General features: G+C 39.5%; 1 protein-coding gene and 1 long non-coding RNA gene across 3 annotated transcripts in view; both read left to right on the plus strand.

Moving 5' to 3' along the window:
* The window catches only part of LOC127511460 (uncharacterized), an 87,387-nt gene extending 70,762 nt beyond the window's left edge, over positions 1–16,625 (plus strand). The window contains exons 10-15 of the mRNA XM_051892274.1: positions 6,814–7,428; positions 11,580–11,675; positions 11,762–11,995; positions 12,583–12,742; positions 12,890–12,937; positions 13,926–16,625. Coding sequence (XP_051748234.1) covers positions 6,814–7,428; positions 11,580–11,675; positions 11,762–11,995; positions 12,583–12,742; positions 12,890–12,937; positions 13,926–14,449 — 1,677 coding nt within the window. The 3' untranslated portion in view covers positions 14,450–16,625. The remainder of the gene's footprint in view (positions 1–6,813; positions 7,429–11,579; positions 11,676–11,761; positions 11,996–12,582; positions 12,743–12,889; positions 12,938–13,925) is intronic.
* Positions 16,626–16,865: 240 nt separating this feature from the next.
* Positions 16,866–22,223, plus strand: LOC127511282 (uncharacterized). Of its 2 annotated transcripts, none has more exons than XR_007929961.1 (2): positions 16,866–16,923; positions 20,781–22,223. It is a non-coding gene; the product is annotated as an uncharacterized LOC127511282 (long non-coding RNA). The 2 variants fall into 2 exon arrangements; XR_007929962.1 differs by lacking the exon at positions 16,866–16,923 and adding an exon at positions 19,178–20,644.
* Positions 22,224–26,042: the final 3,819 nt, after the last annotated feature.

Below are 26,042 nucleotides of genomic sequence, written 5' to 3' on the forward strand. Positions count from 1 at the left end.
CTAATCCACCTAAAGACACTGTACACCATTGAGACAATAGCGATAGAGCCTTAGACTTAGACTTCAGTCTATTCCTTATTCCTTAGACTTCAGTCTATTCCTTAGTAAAAGTTTGTCTCAGCAGCTTTGTGAATAGGTTTTAAGAGAAAACCTTTTGCTAAGAACTTTTACTGCTATTTAGGAGAACTCTTAGTGGTAAGATCAAATGTTTTGTAAATACGGCCCCTGATGCTCTGACAACTCTGAGAAAAGATAAAACAACAACAAGTATTGAGTCAAATCTTCATCAGATGAATGAATACATAAGTATTCACAGCCTTTGCTCGATAATTTGTTGAAGCACCTTCGGCAGCAATTACAGCCTCAAGTCTTTTTGAGTATGATGCTACAAGCTTAGCACACCTATTTTTGGGCAGTTTCTCCCATTCTTCTTTGCAGGACCTCTCAAGCTCTATCGGGTTGGATGGGGAGTGTCGATGCACAGCCATTTTCAGATCTCTCCAGAGATGTTCAATCTTGTTCAAGTCTGGGCTCTGGCTGGGCCACTCAAGGACAATCACAGAGTTGTCCCGTAGTCACTCCTTTGTTATCTTGGCTGTGTGCTTAGTGTCATTGTCGTATTGGAAGATGAACCTTTGCCCCAGTCTGAGGTCCAGAGCACTCTGGAGCAGGTCTTCATCAAGGATGTCTCTGTACATTGCTGCATTCATCTTTCCCTCAATCCTGACTAGTCTCCCAGTTCCTGCCGCTGAAAAACATCCCCACAGCATGATGAATTGAACTGAATTGACCACATGTAGACTCCAATAAAATTGTAGAAACATCTCAAGGATGATCAGTGGAAACAGGATGCACCTGAGCCAAATTTTGAGTGTCATGGCAAAGGCTGTGTATACTTAAGTACTTGTGTGGCTCTGGCTTTGTTTGTTTGCCCAATGCATTTATACCCTGTGTTCTCCCTCATTCCTCGTCTGTTCTCGTCTATGTGTAACATTTATGTGAGTGTATCCTGAACAGAGTATGTGAGTGGAGTGGAGCGGAGTGGGAGTGGAGCGAGCAGTGGAGCGCTGTGATTTTTCCCGGAGCGAGGAGTGGAATTTTTTAATGTCGGGCATCACGGTTTTCTCTCAATCCAAGAGTGCTCCACTACCGCTCCATCACATGCACAACTCATGTTAACCACCCATAATGCAACTGCATTATAGCATGAACGAATTCATGTGTTAAGAATAGTTAAGCTCCACTGACAGAAAAATGGATTACCTTAAATATTACATTGAACAAAGTGAACAAAAATACAAATGTATCTTAAACGATAAAGATGGGGCAGGAGAAAGTGAGTGCAGGGAGGTGATCACGACAACAAAAGGATCGTTGTGGAATCTGAAAAGGCATGCGTCAAGGCACACATGGAACAAAAATCTAAAGGTCAGTAACTCTTTGTATCTGTCTCCAAATATTAAATGCCGTATTCTAATTTAATTGCCACCTTAACTGTAATGTCTTAACTGTAACAACCTAAGCCACCAACTCAATGAATTTGTTCATTTGTAATTTTGTATTACTGATTACTATTCAAAATTAATTTTAGTGTAATATTTACTTGCAGAGAAAGAAGCACAGCAAACATGTAAAGAGGCAGAGAAGAGTAGATTTAAAAGCTTATTTCAACAAAAAACAACAAAAATAAATATATCACAGGAGAGGAAGTGTGAACTGGACCAGGCCTTCTTTAAAATGGTCTACATGGACTATGAGAGGGATGCGTTATTTTGTGAACATTGCACTACATCCCACCTTGCTACAGCACGGTCCGTGACACACTCAAGCCACATGCCTTATTTGAGTTTGAGGATAAGCTGCACGCTCTCCTACAGCACAGCAATGGACTCTTATTGGCTGTTGATATTTGGACAAGCTGAAGAGGTCACAGTCTTCACCTGAGATGTCTGATCCACTTACTCCAACTGTCTATAAAAGATGCAATCGCAAAGCATTGTGCAGTCAATTCAGTAATCAACAAGGTCGGAAAAGTAGTCAAAACAGTCAGAAACAGCACACTGATCACAGAGGAAATCGACAAATTAGGTGTTTGTCCCACAACTGCGTGCACAACCAGATGGAACAGTCAGTTGCGCATGATAGAATTGGTGCTAAAAATGTTTGGGAAGGACGTGCTGTGGCAAAACAGGCTGACATCGATCACCGGTCTCTTGCTTCAAGGCTTAGTGAGAGTACTTAAACCCTTTGATGAACTGACAGATAGTTTATAAAAAGAATTAGGAAACCTGCCCAGACAGCATCATAATGTGACCCAGATCCGGCCCACAACTGATACATGTGGATTACACACGGACCAGATGTGGGCCGAATCTGGGCCGATATTATGTTGCTGTCAGGGTGGGGATGATCCTGCCAGTATTGGAGACATTTATTGATCACTGAAGAATTGATAGTAGAATTAATGGGGTGGTTCAATGCGATTTCACTTTTTTAACTTTAGTTAGTGTGTAATGTTGCTGCTTGAGCATAAACAGTATCTGCAAAGTTACAACATTGAAAGTGTAATGCAAACGGAGTTATTGTCTTTTAAAGTTATGGCAGTTTAATGCCTACAAAAATGACCGGTTTGGACTACAACAAGCTTTTCCAGGGTTGGTGACATCATAAACCCAGCAAAACATGCCCCCGAGAACACGCAACAAAGTGGGCGAGGCCATGTGGCACAGCATAATGGAAGCGGAAGAGTTGTGTACACCGGACGCGAGCGGCGCGACGCGTCAAAAGATAATAGAACTCATTATAATATGTGATATTTTCTACATTGGATGCGGCGCTGAAGACAGCTTTCAAAATCTACACCAGTTCAATGCTGGATTTGCACAAAGGCTTTTACTGAAAGATGGAGCAGTTCCCACTTTAAAAGCAGCAGCTGCTGTTTATTGGCTTCAAACTGTAAGTATGTTTTATTGTTTGTACATGTCTTTTAAGCTTATAGTTCTGTTGCTATTTTTGGTTTCATCAAGGATATATACAAAGAGCAACATGTTTTTGCTTCACTAGCCAGTTAGCTAAATTCTAGTGCATAACTGTTACTTCTCCAAAAAACGTCTGTTTGTGCTATAAATTAAACGCTACCTTTACAAAAATGCGACTACTCAGTCATGTATTTGGCTACAGTAAAGCTCTAATCAGGATAAAACCGTATATTGAAAGCTATCAAACAGCAGTGACAGCATCTAAACACTTTGACTCAAATACAAAATGAAATGCCATTCATAAACATCCTTTAAAACAGTGATTGCAGAGGTTCTGCTTTACCCTCTTCATCTTGGTCTGATTCGGCTCAATTTGATACAGCAATATAGGCACTATTATTTACATTTCCCCTGAAGCACTAACTACGAATGGCAAGGGGTGTGGCGTTTCCGGAAGCTTCAGCGAAATCACGATACACTGGGCCAGCTACCAACCTGCTAACCAATCTAAGCACACTGCGTATTTCGTAGGGAGTGGTTTCTTAGAAGCAGGAAGTCAAACAGGCCGTTCATATGACAGTGGAAACAGAGGTGTAGAATAAAGAAAAAATATATGAAAAATACAGCGTTTTCAAAAAAACAAAGCATTAAGACATGTTAAACTGTGCCCCAAAACCACAATCAAGCCTAGAAAAAAACCACTGAACCACCCCTTTAAAATACATTGGGAAATACCAGGTCTGCTGCTAGGAAAGTACCCAAAAGATGTGTGTTTAACGTATGGGAACAAGAATAAACAATGGAAAGTACCAAAAATATCATTACATAAAGATTTAAAAAAAAAAAAAAAAATAGTCAGAGGCTTTCCACCAATAAATCCTAGATGTATGTGAAATAAGAAATAGTGGTGGCAGAACGCCAAGGTGCAGCTAAAAAAAGAAAGATAACTGAGAGAATTCCCATTGGACCTATAGCGATAAGAAAAAGGTATATGAAACAAAGTTTTGCAGCTCAGATGTGAAGCTGGCATCTCACTTTGTTGCTTGGCAATAAAGATTATCTTCTGAGACCTGGAACTTCTGACTTTCTTTGAGACCAAAGAACTGAAGAGACACTGAGACTGCAGATTGCAACATGCCCTTGGACACCATGGACATTCCTTATGTTGCCCTGTTGTGCCTGGAGCAGGAAGACCATTTGCTGGAAAACCATACCCGGGGTTTCCTCCAGCTAGCGTGCCAAACGCACTACCCAGACCACTCGCTCTGTATATTCTACATCAGTGGTTCCCAAACCTGTCCTGGAGTACCCCCAGCCCTGCACATTTTGTATATTTCCCTCATTTATCACACCTGATTCAACTCATGTGCTCATTAGTAGAGACAGCAAGACCTGAAATGGGTGTGTCAGAAACAGGGAGACATACAAAATGCGCAGGGCTGGGGGTACTCCAGGACAGGTTTGGGAACCACTGTTCTACATCACAGGCCTGAGCGAGCTGTCCAAGGCACGCCTTCCAGCGGATGGTCCACAAGAGGATTTTGCCACATTCGTGGAGTGGGTGCTGGTGAACAACGGCTCACCATTTACCATCGGCCCCACAGAGGATGACTTCGCCACCAGTCCCACTCCACCGCCAGAGACCAGTCAGCCACCACCAGTGAACAACGCGACGGAGGTGTTACATGAGCCCATTGCAGATCGAGGAGGCCAGTCTACCACTATGGATGAGCCAGGACCAAGGATAAGGTTGGAGGTTACCATCATCCCGGGGCCCGCTTCACATCAAGGATCTGACTAGGTGCGCGAGCCGGCAACACCAGTCATCGCAGAGGGAGTGTTCGTAGAGCTCGAGGGCTGGGAGGAAAGCCCCGCCCACAACACCACCACTGTGGTTGAGTTGACTGTAGTCCCTAGTAATTATACTGAGGAACAGAAGAATTTTTTTGAGGCTGATTTAATACTTTTTTGAAAGGTTATACCCCTTGTTTCACAAGTGTTCCCTGAGTCTCCTGAACGCTCTATATCTCCAGTTTCTCTGTATCTCCTGTGTTTCCTGAATTCCCTGTATGCCCACCCAGCCTCCGTCTCCCGCCTCCTCATTCAGCCAGTTCCTCAGCCCCACCATCGCTACTGACCTTCAGCCACTTTACATCTTCCACATGCCAGGTAGAGATGCCAAGTGTCTTCAGGTCACCAGCTCCATCTCGCACAGTGGATCCCCTGTCTCTGCCTCCAGCCTCTGTGCCCCCTGCTCCACCTTGGCCCACTGACTCTACAGCTTCACCCTGGCTCCTCCCTCCCTCAGCTCCACCAGACACCATCAGGCATACGGCTTCTCCAGGCTCTCTCGTTTCTTCTGCTCTGCCTTAGTCAGCTGTCGACCTACCTGCACCTTCGGCTCTGTCTGCCTCCGCCTTCCTTCCAGCTCCGCCTCCATCCTCAGTCCCACCAGCTAAGCCTCTGCCCCCTGGATGTCCGCATCCACCTCGGACGCTCGTCGCCATGGCTCCTCTTTGGTCTCCAGGAAAATCAGATGCGCGTGGGCTCATCGGCTCCATCTGGGTGTCCTTCTTTGGCTGCATCTTCGTCAGTCATCCCCAGAGTGTCATCCGCCATCGAGTCATCTCCTCCCTGGCTTCTCCCGCCTTCGACTGCCCTGGGGTCTCGTTCTAAATAAAGGAACGTGCCTGTGCTAGGGTGAACAAAGTGCAAGAATTGATTTTAAAATCTATATTATTTGAAGTTTATAATATGAGTGAGTCTTCAAAAAGATCAGGGTAGCTACTCGCCAATAGCAGATTACAAGAGGACAATATCTTTATCTATTATCTACTATTGAACTATTCAGAGATGTGTCTAAAGTCTGCATTCTTTTACTTCATATTTCATAGCTTTCCAATATAATCACTGTTGATGAGGAGCTTAATATGATCGCTATTCCTAACGGCGTACCGTACACCATACCTGAGCGCGCAATAGAATCGTCCCCCATTAAAACCATTGTGTATAGGTGCATTTACAACATTAACCCTTATTTTTTTTGTTAGGTTTTTAATGACATTTTTATTTTTAATAAAAGTGGCACAGAGTAAAAAGCTGAAAAATCACGAAAAAATCCTTAGGGGGGGCTGCGCCAATGCAAAGCACAAATTTTTGGTGGGGCTATAGCCCTAGCAAACCCCAGCCTTGGCGCCTGCCACTGGACTGAACATGTCTGATCCCTTCGGATTCGAATCTCATTTAAGATGTGATATTGTAACTGTTACTGGGTAAGAAATTACATTGTTATTGATAGACATGTCTTAAATACTCAACTTTAGCAGGATCCGTCTAAAGTTCTCGGGGAACAAACTTAATTTTCAGTCATTAATCTAAGTAAATTTACTCTCATTACATATACAACCTATGCAATTTACATTTCTTCAAAAAACAAAACAAAAATACATCTGCTTATAAATGTATAATATTTTAATTGATCTAAAATTAGTGATTTATGGTTATCCACTTTATAGGCTGAAAGTGCAACATCATTCAGGGTGGGTTGAGCAGGGGTGAGTACAAATGTGGTATTGCTGAGAGTTGTTAAAAAAGTGTTTTCTTTGTGTGTGGAAGGACGTATTTTCAGCCAAGCACTGTGTGTATATAAACACCAATAAATACCATTGTTACAAGTGTTATTGTGCCTGAGTCATTATTTCTTGTACAGAACCGTTATTACCATCACACCTCATCACACTGCTTTACAGACACACATGGTTTGCACACGTCACTCAAACACAGAAGCAGGAAACAGGAAACTCTTCAGTTCAGAGACAGAGAAACTGAAGTGTAGTTGAGCTGTTGTGTGTTTGTGTCTCTGTATTCATGCAGTAAAATGGTAGAAGCCAGATTTTCTCAGGATGAGTTCCTGTGTCCAGTGTGTCAGGATATCCTGAAGGATCCAGTGACCACTTCCTGTGGGCACAGTTACTGTAAGAGCTGTATTACAGACTTCTGGGATCAGGAGGATCAGATGAGAGTCTACAGCTGTCCTCAGTGCAGACAGACCTTCAGTCCAAGACCTGCTTTAGCTTTAAACACCATGCTGGCTGAAGTGGTGGAGAAACTGAAGAAGACTAACCTTCCTGCTGACTGTTACGCTGGAGCTGGAGATGTGCAGTGTGACGTCTGTACTGGAAGAAAACACAAAGCCGTCAAGTCCTGTCTGGTGTGTCTGGAGTCTTACTGTCAGAATCACCTTGATCAACATGAGAATTTGCTTAAAGGAAAGAGACACAATCTGACTGAAGCCACTGGACGACTGCAGGAGATGATCTGCCAGAAACACGACAAGATCCTTGAGGTTTTCTGCCGCACTGATCAGAAGTGTATATGTCTGCTGTGTACGATGGATGAACATAAAAACCACGACACTGTATCATCTGCAGCACAGAGGACAGAAAAACAGGTATGAACTTAAAGACATCCCCATTACGATCATTTACAGGTTCATAATTTTGTTATAGGGTCTACTAGAATATATTTACATCATTTAATGTTCAATAAACAAATTTTCTTATAATTTACATTGTTGCAGTGCCCGTTTTCACCCACTATCTGAACACTGTTTTAGTTTCGGTTTCTTTAAAGGGCACCTATTAGGCAAAATTCAATTTTACATGGTGTTTGAACATAAATGTGTGTCGGCAGTGTGTGTACACAACCACCCTAAAATGATAAAAATTCATCCACTCCTTTATTGAATCCCCGTAAATCATAAGCAGTGTCTCAGAACAAGCCATTTGCAGATTCTCTAAAAAGTAACGTCACTTTATACAGGCCCCGCCCTTACTGCTAACAGACTCTGCCGTATTAGCATAGACCCCACCCTGAGTGAGTTGTACACTGTCCGCCATTGTCTCAATGCCAGAGCAGCCATAGTGACAAGCAGGGGCGCCGCTAGCCATTTTGGGCCCTATAAAAGAATATGAGGTTGGGGCCCCTACCGCACCCATTCCACACCAAACATACAAGTCAACCTAACTATCCAAAATCTTTGTCTGCAATTTAATAATAATTACCTATTACTTTTGCTATTGCTTTTGACCTCTAGGTATAAGTATTTAGTCAGAGACCTACCATGGCTATAGCACTAGCAAATGTAAATGTAATAGAAAACTACAGTTATCAAATATTCATATTCATACATTCTTATACAAAACCAATTGTTTAGTCAAAAATTCAAGAAGGTCCATATTTTAAAGCTCTTTCTAACTTGTACTCTGCCTTAAAATAACAGTTCTTGTAATTGTTAACTATAGCATTTGTTACAATAAGGATATAATTACAGGTAAGACGATTTTTTCTTTCTTTCTTTCTATAGCATTTGTTATGAAAACTAGCAACACAGAAACTATAGCTACAACATGCCACAGTTGTAATATACCTAAATCTTTAGTCAAAAATCTATAAATACAATAGAATGTGATAAATTCTAGTAAATGTGGTCTACATGAGTTTAAAAAGCTTGCAGGATGATGTTTTCCACCTCTTTTTATCAGTCATTTTAGTGGCTGTTTTAGATCATGTTTTACTTTCTTCGTAGCGTTTCACTATCCTCAATAGAATCCAAATGTGTCGCACATTTTATCATCAGCATCGCATAGGAACGGCTTGTGATTGATTGTGATTCTCATGCCACTCATGCAAAATTAAACAATTGGGCTTCAGTCACAGTCATATTGCGCAAACAATTGATCCATTCAGTTCGTACAGCTTATAAAAGCTCAGAACGTGTGATGTATACAGTTAGTTAATAGCATGATGATTCAACGTTTCGGAGTGGGGCGGGCGTTCAGAGTGCCGGCAACATGTGAGAAGTGCCGGTACTGTGTACCAGTGCGTACCGGCTCACTTCAAGCACTGACTGTTTCTACTGATAAAACTGACCTCTGGGGGCCCCAAAAGTGTGCAGGCCCTTAGAATCGTCCTAACTTTCCCCCCCTTAGTGGCGCCCCTGGTGACAAGAATGTCTTGTAAGAGATTGAGGTGTTTTGTTGTTGCATGTAAGAGTGAACATAACTGCCTTTATTTACTCCCGACATCAGAGCCACTGAAGACGCAGTGGATTAGTTTTATTTTTGAAGGGAATACACCACAGATCTAATATACATATGTGATTTTTGTCCCAACTGTTTACGTTCACAGACATAACCGACTGTTAACTGTTACCGTTAACATTTTTATGTGTTTTTGACAATCTTGTGTGTATTTGACAGTTTAACTAACTCAATCAGGCCTTGACCTATATTTTGCATATGCCTTGGGCAGTAATTCATTCATTCAGGGATACTGTGACATGTTCGTTCCCGAAAGAAAACTCAAGACTACAATGGAGGCGTTTCAGGGAGTTCAGAAACAGTGACACTGATATAAAGAATAACTCCTGCTAAAGGGACATTTTCATGCTCAAACAGTAACATTACACACTAAAGAAAGATGAACATGAACGAAAAAAGCATAAAGGACCCCTTTAAACCAGTAGTTCACCCAAAAAATGAACATTCATCATTTACTCATGTTATTCCAAACTGGTATGACTTTCTTTTTTTCTGAGGAACTAAAAAGAAGGTATTTTAAGGAATCTCTCATCTGTCTGTATATTGAAAGTCAATAGGGTCCAAAAGTTTTAATCTTCAGAAAGAGAAAATCAGAAGTTTGGAAAGACATGAGGATGAGTAAACGCCATCCTTCTCTTCACTCTCGGAGGCAGAAGTTTCCAAACTCATCCTTTCCAATCACCCTACTACCTGTCCGCTTGACCCTATCCTCACTCATCTTCTTCAGGCCATCTCCTTCTCAATTGTACCTGCACTCACTCACATTATTAATACTTCTCTTCACACTGGTACATTTCCTACAACATTTAAGCAGGCTAGGATTACCCCACTATTTAAGAAACCCACTCTAAATCCAGTACTTTTAGAAAACTACAGACCGGTATCCCTTTTTCCATTCATTGCAAAGACTCTTGAGAGAGTTGTGTTCAACCAACTGTCTACTTATCTCACACAGAACAACCTCCTTGACAACCATCAGTCTGGTTTCAAGAGTGGCCACTCAACTGAGACTGCCTTGCTCTCAGTCCCTGAAGCCCTGAGACTGGCACAAGCAACTTCAAAATCACCAGTACTCATCTTGCTAGATGTGTCTTCTGCTTTTGACACAGTTAACCACCAGATCCTCCTGTCAACCCTCATTTCGAAGGGCATCTCAGGAACCGCATTTGAGTGGTTCGAGTCTTACCTCTCAGGTAGGTCCTTCAGGGTATCCTGGAGAGGTGAGGTGCCCAAGTCATCTTGCTACTGGGGTACCTCAGGGCTCCGTGCTTGGACCACTTCTCTTCTCCATCTACATGTCATCAGTAGGATCTGCCATTCAGGATCATGGTTTCTCCTATCACTGTTATGCTGATACATGACAGATGCCTGACAGCCATTTCTGCCTGGATGAAGGACCAACACCTTCAACTCAACCTTGCAAAAACAGAACTGCTTGTGGTCGGTGCCAACCCAACACTTCATCATAACCTTTCAATTCAACTTGGGTCGTCAACCATTACTGCTTCCAGAACACCCAGGAACCTTAGAGTGGTGATGGATGATCATTTAAGCTTCACAGATCATATCGCAACAACGACCCTGTCCTGCAGATTTGCCTTATACAACATTAGGAAGACTTGACCCTTTCTATTGGAGCATTCCACACAAACTCTTGTCCAAGCTCTTGTTCTATCCAGACTGGACTATTGTAATGCTCTCTTGGCAGGCCTTCCAGCATGCACTGTCAAGCCTCTACAACTGATCCAGAATGCTGCAGCAAGACGGAACTGAAGAGAGCGCATGTCACACCTCTCTTCATCAGTTTGCACTGGCTGCCAATAGCCACTCACATCCAATTCAAGGCTATAATGTATGCCAACAGAACAACCACTGGCTCTGCACCACTATTCCTAAATTCACTACTTCAGACTTATGCGCCCTCCATAAGTTTGCGTTCTGCAAGTGAACAGCCCCTTGTGGTGCCATCCCAAAGGGGCACAAAATCACTCTCACTGACCTCTTCTTGGTCTGTTCCCTTCTGGTGGAATGACCTGCCTAGCTCTATCTGGGCAGCTAAGTCTTTAGCCATTTTTAAAAAACAGCTAAAGACATATCTTTTTCGTCAACACTTGACACAGTAATATTAACACTTTTTCTATTTCTATTCTCTCTCTCCATCTATTAAAAAAAATCCTTGCTACGAGCACTTTGCTGGATAAACTGGGACTTGACATGGAACTTGCATACTGTTGCACTCATGTTGATTTGATTGCTTCTACTGTTCTCATATGTATGTCGCTTTGGAGAAAAGTGTCTGCTGAATGACTAATTGTAAATGAGTAAACAATGAAAAAAATTTACATTTTTTGGGTGAACTATCCATATAAAACTAGGCATTGATTAAATAATGAATGAACCTATAACTTTACCATGCAAAACCACTTCACTGATACTGGATTCATATCTGTTTACTTGATGATTGATGTGATGTTCCTCCTGTCATTGGTTTGTCCTTTAGCACCAGCTGCAGGAGACGCAGAGGTCGTTCCAGCAGAAGATCCAGCAGAGAGAGAAAGATCTTCAGCAGCTGAGAGAGGCTGTGGAGTCTCATAAGGTGAGTCTGGAGAAGAAGAGAAGTTTGAGAAGTCTCAGTCAGGACTCACTGAAGCCACTGTGTGATTGTGATGTGTGTCCTAACAGCGCTCTGCACAGACAGCAGTGGAGGACACTGAGAGGATCTTCACTGAGCTCATCCGCTCCATTGAGAGAAGCCGCTCTGAGGCCACACAGCAGACCAGAGATCAGGAAAAGACTGCAGTGAGTCGAGCTGAAGGACGACTGGAGCGACTGGAGCAGGAGATCAATGATCTGAGGAGGAGAGACGCTGAGCTGGAGCAGCTTTCACACACACAGGATCACATCCATTTCCTGCAGGTAACAGATCTAGAAGAACAGGATCACAGTGGACTTGAGCAAGAGACTCACAGAGAAACATTTCATGAGAGCAGAATGAGCCGTTGACTGAAGTGTTGATCTGTGTGTTCGTTATTATATCATCATCAGTCAGACTATTTGCCAGCAACAGGAAGTGAGGCTGTATATTAGCATCGCTTCAGTGTATTTAAAACACAAAACCTGACCTTGGGATTGTGTCCTAAGAGTCCTTGTGAATTTTAGAGCCACTAACTGTTCAAAAGTTATAAATAATGAACTGCTTTTCCTGATCAAATCTAATCAACCCTGTCATGTGACTCCATTGATGCTCTTAATCTGTTTCATTTATGTTATTGGCAGATGTTTGATCATCAAGTGTTTTCCTAGAAAGTTGGTTTAAGTGTCAAACACTACAACTTATAGTTCTAACATGATATAATGAATATGAGAAGAATGAAGCTGATGCTGTGAAAGTGCTGGATTGAGGAGAGTTACTAAAGATCAACAAGAGCTGCTCAAATCTGACAGTAGTGCAGGTTATTGGCTGAAGTGTGGAGGTGATGAGCTTTGATTTCTGTTTTCTGTAGGGTTTCCAGTCTCTCTCAGCTCCTCCTGAATCTACAGACGTAAATGACGATCCCTTCAGTTCTCTCTCCTCTTTTGATGGCGTGAGAGAATCTGTCCATCAGCTGAAAGACAAACTGGAGGATTTCTGCAAAGAGGAGCTCAAGAAGATCTCTGACAGAGGTAAAGTCCTGGAGATTCATCTGCTCTCAGAAATGATCCTCCATCATCTCATATCATGTAGAAGATCATATTAGAAATGTCTTAGGAACGGATGCAGGGATCATTTTCTCTTGACATGATAATCATACTCTTCATTGATTTCCACAGTCACTTTCACCAACATTGTTCCCAGGACCAGGAACGACTTCCTACTATGTAAGTCACTAAGAAAACAAGCAGAAAAACTCACTGAGTGTGTTCATTTTCTTCCTGTAGAAGGAGAAAGAAAACATGACAGAAGAGTTTTATAGCTGATCATGTAAATTAGGGGTCTCCAGACTCAATCCTGGAGGGCCACAGTCCTGTGGAGTTTAGCTCCAACCCTAATTAAACACACCTGAACCAGCTAATCAAGGTCTAATTAGGCATTCTAGAAACTTCCAGGCAGGCATGTTGAGGCAAGTTGGAGCTAAACTCTGCAGGACAGTGGCCCTCCAGGACCGAGTTTGGAGACCCCTAATGTAAATGATGATTTGCACAGGATAAACTGTACTGAGACACTGCTGATACATTGAACATGAAGAGTTCAGATACATTAGGTTTTTTTTCTTTCTTTTTTCATCTGCTTACACACAAAATCCTTACTTGTCATACAATTTCTGAAACACTCAAACACCAAAACCACACACTAATTCTCGGCCTTCGACTTGCTAAACACACACAATTCTCTATGTAACACACAAAAATCTAACCGGAAGTATCTTGATTTCCTTTTTCAAACACAACCATTGTTTCTGTGTAATACTGTATTCCCAACCACAAATGCTTACAGTAAAAAAATAGTTTGGTTTCAATATTGCTTTCGTGTTTACCGTGAATTTTTCAACATTTCCCACCCAATTACTTTCAATCTTGTACAGAAATGTACATAGGAGCTCATGAAAGAAGAGCTTTAGGTTTTGAATAACTGTGTGTATATGATGGCAAAGGTGTTTGCAACGTAAGACAAATGTTTGCTTTTGAGATGTGTTTGTGATATTTTGAATGCAGTGCTTCATTTAGCAGGAGATGTGAGGCATTTTGCATTTTGTGTGTGCAATTCTTGGATTTGGGATTTGTGTGTAAAGTTTTGAAGAAGAAAAAAAACTGTAAAAGATTCAATGGATTCATAATTCCTGATTCTGATGTGTTTTCTCTCCATCAGATTCCCATCAGTTCACTCTGGATCTGAACACAGTGAATAAACGCCTCCATCTGTCTGAGAGGAACAGAGTGATTACTGGCACTAACACAAAGCAGTCGTATCCTGATCATCCAGACAGATTTGATATTGTGTGGCAGGTGTTGTGTAGAGAGAGTGTGTGTGATCGACGCTGTTACTGGGAGATTGAGTGGAGTGGTGATGTGCGTATATCAGTGTCATATAAGAGCATCAGCAGGAAGGGAGAGGGAAAAGAGTGTTGGTTTGGATGTAATGATCAGTCCTGGAGCTTGTTCTGCTCTTCCTCCAGATACTCATTCAGACACAATAACAGAAAGACTGTTCTCCCTGTAGAGTTCATCAGCAGTAGAATAGGAGTGTATGTGGATCACAGTGCAGGAACTCTGTCCTTCTACAGCGTCTCTGGAGACACAATGAGCCTCATCCACACAGTCCAGACCACATTCACTCAACCGCTCTATCCTGGGTTTAGAGTTTATTCTGGATCATCAGTGAAACTGTGTTGATGAATCAGAATAGACTGTAGAGAGATTCTATCCATAATGCTTTGAGCTCATGATAAATCAGTAACAGTGGCTACGTTTACATGCACTAATTTTCGTCAATCCGAATGAATTGAATCTGATTGCAGATCTGTTTACATGTACTCTAAACATTGTAATCTGATTCAAATATCCGTTTATATGTGTTTTATATACATTCTGATTAAAAGCACAGCGTATGCGCAAAAATTGTGACGTCATATCAGTCACACTTGCGGTAACCCGGGTTGCGTCAACAGACGATGATCATGTATCGACGATAGCCAGAGATATTGTCAAAAGCATCAAATCTTGGCAATATTAAGAGGATTTGGTATTTCCTATTAATGTAGGCCTGTTACATTCTTCTAGTCTATTATTATAACTATTAGGTTCGGCTTCTTTTATTATTAAATTAATATTATATGTGCTGTGAGGATAATAAAAGATTAGGCTATTAGCCATCTTTGAAAATGTTTTTAACATTTTTTTAGGTCTATTACACAATGAATTATAGGCCTATCATTAAAATTATTAAGAGTGTAGGTAAGAGTGTAATATTTACTATCACTGCAGTCATCAATGAATTTAAGCGCAATTTTACTTCAAGCACCGACTTTAAAAAAAACAACCTGTTTAACACAAAATTCTCATTTGTTTCTCTAGCCTATATGTACGGACACAAGAGAAATAATGGAATAAATTAAGACAGTTATATACTGTTATCAGCATATTATGTTGAAATTCGTCTCTGAGAGAATATGCTCCGTTAATGCAGCGTCAGACAGCTCCGTCACTTACTATTTCTGTAGTGAATACTGACCGAGGTTGAGACTTTTTCACCGGCATAACTCTTGCGCAAAGTTTGCACGTTGCTTCTTGTGTGATATCCTTTGGCTCCCCTTCTTGCTTTAAAACGGAAATATTTCCAATATTATGACGAAGGGATACAGCTACACCACTGCCTTTTGGCATACATCTTTACAACTAAAGACATGAACGTGACCTTGTGTAACGGAGGCCAGGCTAGTAGTCGCTGTGCAAGCAAACCTCACTCCTCTGATCTCAAGAGGTTGCAGCCTTTAGCCTCCTTGTTAGAGCGTCCGACTCCAACACCGGAGACCCAGGTTTGAGGCCCGCGCAGAGCGGGGCGAGTAGGACCTGGGTTAGGGGTTACGCATGTGCCCCAGAGACTTCTTAATACGACTGAGAAAGGAGTCGTTTACATGGTCATTTTTTGCTGTTGGATTGGATTAAAAAAGGAATAAACCACCCCTTTCAATCCGATCGAAATTTCATTCGGATCGAGCTCAATCAGATCGATTAAGGTGTTTACATGAACGTTTTTCAATCCGATTCAGCTGTCAATCCGATTACAAATGGATTATTTGGGTGCATGTAAACGTAGCCAGTGAGATGTTATAGAGTCTCTTATTTTCTCTTCATTACATTAATACTACAGCTGAACTTCTGTCAGTGAAAATAACATGTCAGAATAAATGTGTGTAATGAATCCTCATATAGACAGTGAGATCAGTGTGTGTTTGTGAGTCATGATGAGTGACGGTGTGTATCTGTGCTCTTATCAACCTCTGTTGCTGATGGAAATCAGTCATTCAGTTCTTATTGTAGTGTCACATAAATCATTTTATTATTACTGGCATAATTACTTTTCATTAAAATGTCATTTGTTGACAAATGTCAGTTTAGTAATAAATGTAAAATATAGATCATCTGATCATACTGTAAACTCTTGATCAGTGAAATTATGAGCACAATTATTCTTATCTAATCCAGTTTACTTTAAAAAATTCTGAGAAACAAATCTCTCTCAACTAATGCTGTAAACATACAGGGAAACTTGATTTAACTTTACTCGTTTGTATACAATTAATATAATGCAGTTTTTATGATAATGTTATCCCACTCGATTATGACCTCTGTCAGTGTTTCTTACTACATATTAAAGAAACCTAAATTTAATTTCTCTTTTTGATCTGTTGTAGCCTCTGTCCTATTGTGTATCATTTGCTTTTTATTTTTAATAACAAAAATTAAATAACCAATATATATATATTGTGATATATCATTATTGCTATCGTTATTTGAATTAAAATGTCTTAAATCAAGATTTTGGTCATATCACCAAAATTACACATAATATGAACTCTGCTTTATTAAGTCAAACTGTTTTTTACATGTATTTTTAAACTTGTAAACCACATTTGTAGCTATTTGCTACTATGATATCTGGTATAAATGGTTTCTGCACCCAAACATTACAGTTTTGCCTATTAGACAGAATCTCACACTCTTTCATTCGGAGTTCTAAATATTTACTTGGAAAAATACAGCATATAGACATCAGCATGTGAACGGGACTTTTATTTTGTTCTGGTGATGTGACGCTATAAGGCTGCGCCGCGCTCCTGCGTCTGTTGTGGTTCTGCTGAAGAAAGGTTTGTGGTTTTACGCATTTAAAGTGTTTAAATCAATGCAAACTGCTTAGTCAATTTAATCGTTTTTACAAGCTATGTAAAAAAAAAAAAAAAAATCATTGCTGAAAGTGACGCTGTAATGCTTTATTTGGAGTAAATCACTCTTGAGTAACAGAAAATTAGTCTTATTTCGTATTATATAACGTGAATCAGTTTATTGTAAACACGAATTCAAATACTGCAAAGAAGTTATGAGAGAAACATTTTTTTTTTTTAATCTGCGAATCAGTTTTGCTTCGTGAAATGATTTAGAAGCATAAATACATATTGGCCGTTTGGTATGGAAGTTTATTAATTGGAACCACTGAATTTGTGGAAGTGAAATAAAATGTTATATTTTAGGTTGTATTTTTAAACAGACTGAATATGTTGGAAGTGAAATCTAAAAGGTGAATATGACTCTTCAAATGTTTAATGATGTGTGGAAAGTTTTGAACTGAAATATTCACAGCTTTTTTTTTTTTTTTTTTTTTTTTTTTTTTTTTTTTTTTTCCCAATTAGTGCAATTCAACAAGCTTTTTATTTCAAAAGCATTTGGCATTAATAAACTTCCATGCTTTTGGACTGTTGCTGCGATAGGTCAACGATTCCGCCATATTGCGGACCCCTCATTAAACAAACAAACAAACAAAAAGAGCAATAAAGTTTACATTTCTCAACCGATTTCAATGATTTCTGATCTGTTTGTAGTACGAAAAAGGTTTTGTCTCCAATTACTCATAATCTTGCTAGTTTGAACTAAAGCAATAAGCTCCAAGAAGCCGTGGTTTACTGTGAATTTATAACAGCTGAAGGGCGTTATAGGCACAACAATTATTCATTGTCATAAGGAATTGTGAAAACTTGCGCTTCAAATAGATTTGGTTTATTTTTCAAGGTTAATAATTGTGGAGATGTTCCTATGTAATATAATTTAATTTACATGAAATGTGCACATTGATTTTAATTGTGGGAATGGCTTTTTCTGTTTTCAACAATGGCATTTTAACTTTTCTTCTTGAATCACATCACAGGATGTCACAGCACAATTTCAAGTGATTATGAAGATAATTTGCATCTCAAAACCTTATTAATCTGAAGCATTTATCTTTCATTTTTATAATTTTTTTCTGTACGTGTGGCCTCCTAACCTTATGCTTGCAGTTTAACACCATTTTTGCTTTATTTTTATAACACAACATTTTTATAGAAATTTTATATTATAGTAAAAAAGACAAAATTGTCTCCATTTTAAATGGCAGCATTATATTTAACTGTGTCTGGCAACTTTATTGGGGTCTAAAGAAAGTAAAACATTTAATTATCTATAAGCATTTCACAGATTTAATGTCAGTACACCATAGTTAATGTACTAAATGAATTTATTTCGATTCTAATGTATTTTAATAAGATATTAAAGGATTGATTTATTCTTATTATGTGGCTCTCTCTAGTGAACACCATTAATAGCACAGCTTGTACTAATTATAAGACACTCCTTAATAGATCCAGTAAAACATCTGAGATACAGCAGTAGAAAATTTTTAGCACAATTAAAGTACAATATAAATTGTATGAAATATACGTGTAATATAAGGTCAGATGTAATAGTTCAATATATAGTATGTGGCATACTGTGTTTTTTTTTATGTGGTTTTATTCTAAAGCATATTATTATTATTAACCTGTTATTATTGTAAATAGCCTAAAAATACAATTAAGTATAGAGTAAAATATAATGTAGTAATATAACTAGGAATATAATAGCAGATAGTATTAAAAAATTGTAAAATAATATAATCAATAAAGTAAAAATAGCTAATAAAACAGTGAGTAGAAAATAGTACAGTCATACAAGTTGTATAATAATATCTTAATAAAAATAATAATAGGCAGACGTGGTCTCTTGGAAATGCAGAGAACTGTCTGCTGACAAGCTTTCTTCAGTCTGCCTTGAGGTTTGTGTTGTCCTGGTTCCACTGGCTAAACTGGGGAAAAAATCTAAAAGATGACAGCCAATCAAATCACCTGCTCTTTGGAGATGAGTTGGTTTAAGTCTATCTGTACTTCTGACAGCCTGAGTTGTCCAGTCAAAGTCCTCTGGCTTCATTGGATGGAAGACTCACTTACAATTTAGATTAGTTCATAATATAAACTTTAATATAATCTCAGACTTCATAAGAATCATGTAAACTTTATATTATTTCTTTTATATTCTTATAAAGTCTCAGTTTTCATAGATAACTAGCTTTATCGTTAGCTTTTAATAGTCTTACTTTGGTGGTTGACTAGCTGTCAAAATTATGTTATAATGACCAAATACAACCAGAAACAAGTATTCAAACTTAAATGTGAAAGGTAATTCCCCGATATGTGGTTTGGATTGTGCGACGGTTTGTAAAACCTCAAAAGAATAAGGCATTTTTTATTCAGTCCGCTTATGAAAGTTGCCCCTACAAATGTGGTGGCACGGTTGACGTGATCCAGCAGCCAATGGGGCGTCTATGTATTTATTATGTGTATGATTTGAAGTGCTCGAATAGCCACAGGCTTCAAATTGCTCCAGTTGCTCAAAAGAATATCTTTTACAAACAAAATGCAAATGCTTTCATGAAAGTGGAATCTATTAAAGGGTTAGTTCACCCAAAAATGAAAATAATGTAATTTATTACTCACCCTCATGTCGTTCCACACCCGTAAGACCTTCATTAATCTTCAGAACGCAAATTAAGATGTTTTTGTTGAAATTCGATGGCTCCGTGAGGCCTGCATAGCCACCAATGACATTTCCTCTCTCAAGATCCATTAATGTACTAAAAACATATTTAAATCAGTTCATGTGAGTACGGTGCTTTAATATTAATATTATAAAGCGACGAGAATATTTTTGGTGCACCAAAAAAACAAAATAACGACTTATATAGTGATGGTCGATTTCAAAACAATGCTTCATGAAGCTTCGGAGTGTTATGAATCTTTTGTGTCGAATCATGATTTGGATCGCGGATCAAACTGCCAAACGGCTGAAATCACGTGACTTTGGCGCTCCGAACAGCTGATTCGATACATAATGCTCCGATGCTTCCTGAAGCAGTGTTTTGAAATGCTGAGGGGCCGGGTGGAGAATCTTTTGCTGTTTCCTTAAAAAGAGTTAATTTCAGCTGGCTCCACAGCCTGCGGTACCCAAATTCTCAATACAAAAGACCAGCTTCCTCAATCTCTGGGTCACAAGAGATGCCGTTTGGCAGTAAGCAACGCTATGCCTTACCACTCTCATCCACCTCTTTCATCAGCAGGCACTTCCTTGTAGGAAAATTGAAGCCAGTGTTACACCACAATCATGACCCCACTCCAGGACGTTTTGCCCGCCGGGTTGGGCCCCTGTGCTCCACCTCGCTGCCCCACTGCGGGAACGTCTGTAGTCTCATTGGTGCCGCTCATACAGTGTCTGGAAGTCTGGCTAATACCAGACACAAAAGTAATTCCCTATGAGTGCTCTGTAAAAGAATGAGTGTAAAATATGTAGTTTGTCTTTACAAATTGATATTGTCAACCACTGGCCAGGCCATGAATAATACAGGTGTTTTAGTCATTTTCACAAATCTGTGTGAACGGAGATCACTTTGACAACTTTGTCATCTGTACATCTTAGCTCATTGTTGTCGTGTAAACGTACCCTAAGACACAAAAGCTGCATTTACAGGTAATTCAAAGTCTTCATGGTTTACTTATCTGTGTATATCATGACTGGTGCATCTTATCATGTATAAATGTTTGACTGTTTGGTTGCTTTGTCATTAAACTGGTGTTAACTTTGTTTTGTATTTTTTTCCCCTTAGACCTGATGGCTCTGAAAGAGGAGAGTGAAGTACTGAATGAAATGGAAGTGAAAGATCAACATAATAATCATCAATATTTAATTACTGGGGAAACACCTTGTAGTTGCTCACAGACTGAAAACACTTCCTCACAAAAAATGGCTCAAAAAAAAGGGACTAGAAATAATTTCTTCTGCCAACAGTGTGAAAAGAGTTTCAATAGAAAAGGAAACTTTGACAGGCACATGAAAATTCACAATGGAAAGGATCCTTTTACATGCAAACAGTTTGGAAACGGATTCAATCAAAAAGAAAGCCTTAACAGGCACACGAGAACTCACAATCCTTACACCGGCCAACAGTGTAGAACAAGTTTCACTCTGAAAGGAAGCTTTTACAGACTCCTGGAAATTCCCACTGAAAAGCCTTACACCTGCCCTCAGTGTGGAAAGAGTTTCATTCAGAAAGGACACTTTAAAGACCACATAAGAATTCACACTGGAGAGAAGCCTTTCACCTGCCAACAATGTGGAAAAAGTTTCAACCGAAAAGGAATCCTTAACAGACACATGCAAACTCACAATACAGAGAAGCCTTACACATGCCCTCAGTGTGGAAAGAGTTTCAGTGAACATGGAAACTTTGAAGTCCACTTGAGAATTCACACTGGAGAGAAGCCTTTCACCTGCCAACATTGTGAAAAAAGTTTCAACCAAAAACGAATCCTTAACAGGCACATGAACATTCACACTTGGAAGTAGCTGTTTATATATGGTCAGTGTGGAAAGAGTTTCAGATGTACAGAAAACTTAAAGTACCACGAGTACTTGTGTATGAGAGAACGTGTGGAATGAGTTTTACAGACAGGAAACACTTTAGAAATCATGTAATAACTCACACCAGAGAGAAGCCTTTCATGTGCCATCACTGTGGAAAGACTTGCAGAAATAAAGCAAACCTTGAGGTTCACATAAGCGTCCTGATATACCCAGGCAGAGCTGTTTTTGGTTCTTTGCTTAGGGGTTAAAAGACGTTCAAAATATGTGAGCAGCGGACTGAGAGGGGTTTCACACTGACAGTTTAGTTTGAAACGGGGCACGGTGTGCACCGGGGTACCGAACCCCAGAGTTCTTGCGGGGAGGAGAAAATCATCCCATGTTTTACTCGCCCTCAAGCCATCTTAGGTGTATATGACCATCTTCTTTCAGACGAACACAATCAGAGATGTATTTAAAAAATATACCCACAGGAGATTCTGGAAAGACGGAGAATACTGATCCCACTCATGGAGCAATTCCGCCAAAATGTAAGAAAATCTGTCCTCACTGTAGACTGACTATATGTTGATGGGAAGCTATACAGGAATGACAGTATATCATGGTTATAATCACTAAGAAAGAGGTAAAGGGGACAAAATGTAGCCAATGAATGCTAAATAAACACCTGTCTGCCACATTAAAAAAATGTCTGTGTACTCATTTAAACAAGAAGGTTTTCAGTTTTTTACGTTGTGTTTGTTTGATAATGAATGTGAACTGTACGTATATATTACATTATATTTTCATTGTATAATAGGATACAGATGCTCATATGAAATGTTGAACAAGGTAATATAATATTCAGCACAACATGTCATGTTTGAAATGTTTATTACAAGAAACTCACCTTTTGCAAAAACAACACAAAAGATTTACAAATACACAATTAACACAGTTTTACTGCATATTGCATACCCTCAGTTATACGCAATTAACCAGTTATTAATCATTCAACCATATTTGATCCGGAAGGACGATATGTAATCATCAATATATATCCTTATACAATCAAATTCTGACCATTGCTAATGTCTATGGACCAAATATGGATAATGCCCAATTTTTTCACAATTTTTTCTCAATCAGCTGTGTTCCCTAGGGGTTGCTATGTCGAAACGGAATACCCACGCTGCCATGCTGAAGGGATGAGTGCCCTATTGGCTGAGCTAAGTCTAAAAACTCGGAGGAGTCCTCATCCCTAAGGCACACCAGAGCAGCACGATCATAGACCGGAGGTTCTCAAGAACAGAGGCCTCAACAGGATGACTCTAAAGAGAGGAAGCCTAACAACGTTCATGTTCAGGCCAGCATCCAATGAGGCTCATTGTCTGTCATTGCATCCTTCTATATCCTAACTTTTTCCATATTTTGAATCTCATCCTGAAATTTTTTCATGTTTTTTCCATTCATGGTGTACAGTTTTATTTATCCTGAGCTCTTTCTAAACACCATACTCATAATCTCCTCTGCCTCTGAGGTTTTACACTGAATAACCACTTCCTGCCTATAGTGACTTCCTCTTGAGGCCATTGTATGACTGCTAGGCCGACTTTTGACTCTTGAAAGTCTCCTCTTTGCAACCCATCTCGGCTTGGTAACCACAAAAGTATCTCCCCTGACTCTGTTTCCTGGACTGAGGTTTCTGCCCTTAAGGCCTTTTTCTCCCAAGCTTTTACCCGGTGATCCCCCCAGGTATATACTTGCGCTGAGATGCTGCTGGATTTTCCCTGGGCTTTTTTCCCTGCCATAGTAGAGCGTCGCCTACTTCAGGTTTTTCAACTTTATAGCCCCTCTAGACCTTTCTCTAGGTCTCACAGGTACTGATCCCGTTTCTTGGCCCTTCAGTCCGTTCTCTAATTCCCTCTGGACTAGTATTTACAGAATCCTTTCTGGAAACTTTTAACTTAAAACTCAAACCTCGAGCCACCCACGTTGGGCGCCATGTTCTTTGGTGTGACCTTTTGTCTTACACCTTTAACCCTATGATTAGTCAGGTAGGGTAAGGTTAGTCAAATCTAACCTAAACCATATAGTACTCACCCACCTGTTCTTTAGGAAGTTTCACCCATCAACTTCTCTATGTCCTGTATGATCCAATCTTCCTGTTGTAGGACTACTTCGTAGATCCTGTTGAATCATCCTGGCGTCCTTCCGCTGTCACCTACGCTGTTGTCTTCTTATAGCGATTTTCCCCTTCTTTTTGTCAGTTACATTTTTTCAGATAGCTTGAAACAAATATATTTGCCAGAAGTGATTTTCTTATACACAATAACTAAAGAAAAGAAAAGGGGGAAAAAAATTCTTATGAGGGGTTTAGTGCATTTTTATTGTCCAACTCATGAATTTGTTTCCCTAAATCCATTAATTCCTTTTTGTATCATTTATTTCGGGACCCTTGATATGATATTACACAACCTCTAATATATGCTTTTAGTTTCCCAGAGCAGTCCAGGTGATATCTCTGGCTTATCGTTAGTATCGAAAAAAATTTCCAGTTGTGAACTCAAGTAGTCAATGAACTTGGGGTCGTTCGTAAGTAGGGAGTCCATCCTCCATTTCAGACAGGGAAAAGACGTTTAATCAAGGACAGCCTCAAATGAAATTGGGGCATGGTCTTAGATTAATATATCATGAATTTTAGAATTTATAATACTAGATATAAGGTTGCTGTCCATCAGAAAAATAGTCAATACGGGTATATACGTTATGTACATGCAAATGAAATGTATAATCTTTCAGTTGGATGTAGTAGTCTCCATATGTCTACCAATTTAGAGTTATTGATGAATGCATTAAAAACATTTCTTGAATTAGATTGTGGGGAGCTTTTAAGCAATGATCTATCAAGACAGGTATCAAGGACACGTCTAAAATGTTCCCGCCTACAACACGATTTGTTTGAAACAAATTAGGAATAAGAGAGAATGCCTTTCTAAAAAAAGTCTGTTTCATCATGATTCGGCCATATACATTTATCAACGTAATCCGAAAACCATAAATCTCATCTGATAAAATAATGTAACTGTCATGGTGGTTGCAGGAAGGCAGACACAGACGGATTTATCCAAAATACTGGTTTTAATTATAAATCCAACAGGCGGAAGATCAGGTACAACACACGCTTACATGGATGGTGATCAGACAGAGATAGAGTGAACAAGGGGAACTTAAATAGCAAACACAACTGAGGATAATTAATAGAACACAGCTGACATATATGAACTAATAATGATAGTAACTGGGGAGACAGATGAGTGGCGGGAAACTGAACAAAGGAACGTGACAAATGAAAACAAACTAAAAGTCCATGAACAAAACACTAAACTGAACACAACTGTGACAGTAACATCCTTCCCCATCAGTTCTCAAAGTTTTTTTTGTCTAAATGGAACCCCTTTTCGCAATAAAATAGCGACATCTCTAGATTAAAAAAATTAGTTTGATAAATCTGCCCTGTCCATCTGGCTTTCAGTTTGTCTTTAGAGTCCACCTTAAGATGAGTTTCCTGCAGAAAGATTATATCTGGTGAGAGAGATTTTAAATGGGATAATATTTTGCTTCTTTTAACCGGATAATTAAGTCCTTTCACGTTCCATGATATGAACTTGAGACTATTCCTATTGTTTTGAGTTGTAGTTCTTTTAAGTGATCCAGATCAGATTAATCATCATCACCACTCCCTAATCCCCAAAACGTAAACATTGATCCCGTCATCTAGCTGACTAACTAGAACTCAGCGCGACTCGGAATACACAAAGAGAAATAATATAGAACAAAAAAATCAAGAAGAAAACAAATAAATCAAATACCTTCAAGGGGATCGAGCCAAGAATGCAGGACTGTAATTTATTAGTATTAACAAATACTATAGAGATGTTCTGACGGAGTTATTTCAAAATTCTTATGGAGACGTGAAGTGCATGTTACTCTTTCATGTCAGAACCGGAAGTCCCTTTTCCCCTTCTTTACTGTAGTCTTCCTTACTTCCACCTCCACTTGTGGTTCTAACACTCTCTCTTCAGCCCCATATGCCCTGTTGCTGACCTTTGTTGTTAGATACAAACATTGAGTTTCCCACACATATTTTACACTTGTTTCTGTTTTTCACACCATAATAAACAAAGAAAGTCAAATACAGTTGTTTAATACATATATCTATGTCACTACGTTTTTTTAGGTACTTTCCACTCATATAGCATTCAAGCATTTAAGTCAAGTCAAGTCACCTTTATTTATATAGTGCTTTTTACAATGTAGATTGTGTCAAAGCAGCTTTACATTGATAACTGGTACATTATTTGGCTGCACAGCAGCTCTTAAAGAATAGTGTCAATGCAGGCAGATCAAAGCACTGTTGAATATCAAATGTCAAGTGTCCCCAACTAAGCAAGCCAAAGGCGACAGCGGCAAGGAACCCAAACTCCATCAGGTGACATCAGGTGGCAGACAAGTGGCAAATAGGTGT

Source organism: Ctenopharyngodon idella, chromosome 4, assembly GCF_019924925.1.
Source record: "Ctenopharyngodon idella isolate HZGC_01 chromosome 4, HZGC01, whole genome shotgun sequence".
Classification (NCBI taxonomy): Eukaryota; Metazoa; Chordata; class Actinopteri; order Cypriniformes; family Xenocyprididae; genus Ctenopharyngodon; species Ctenopharyngodon idella.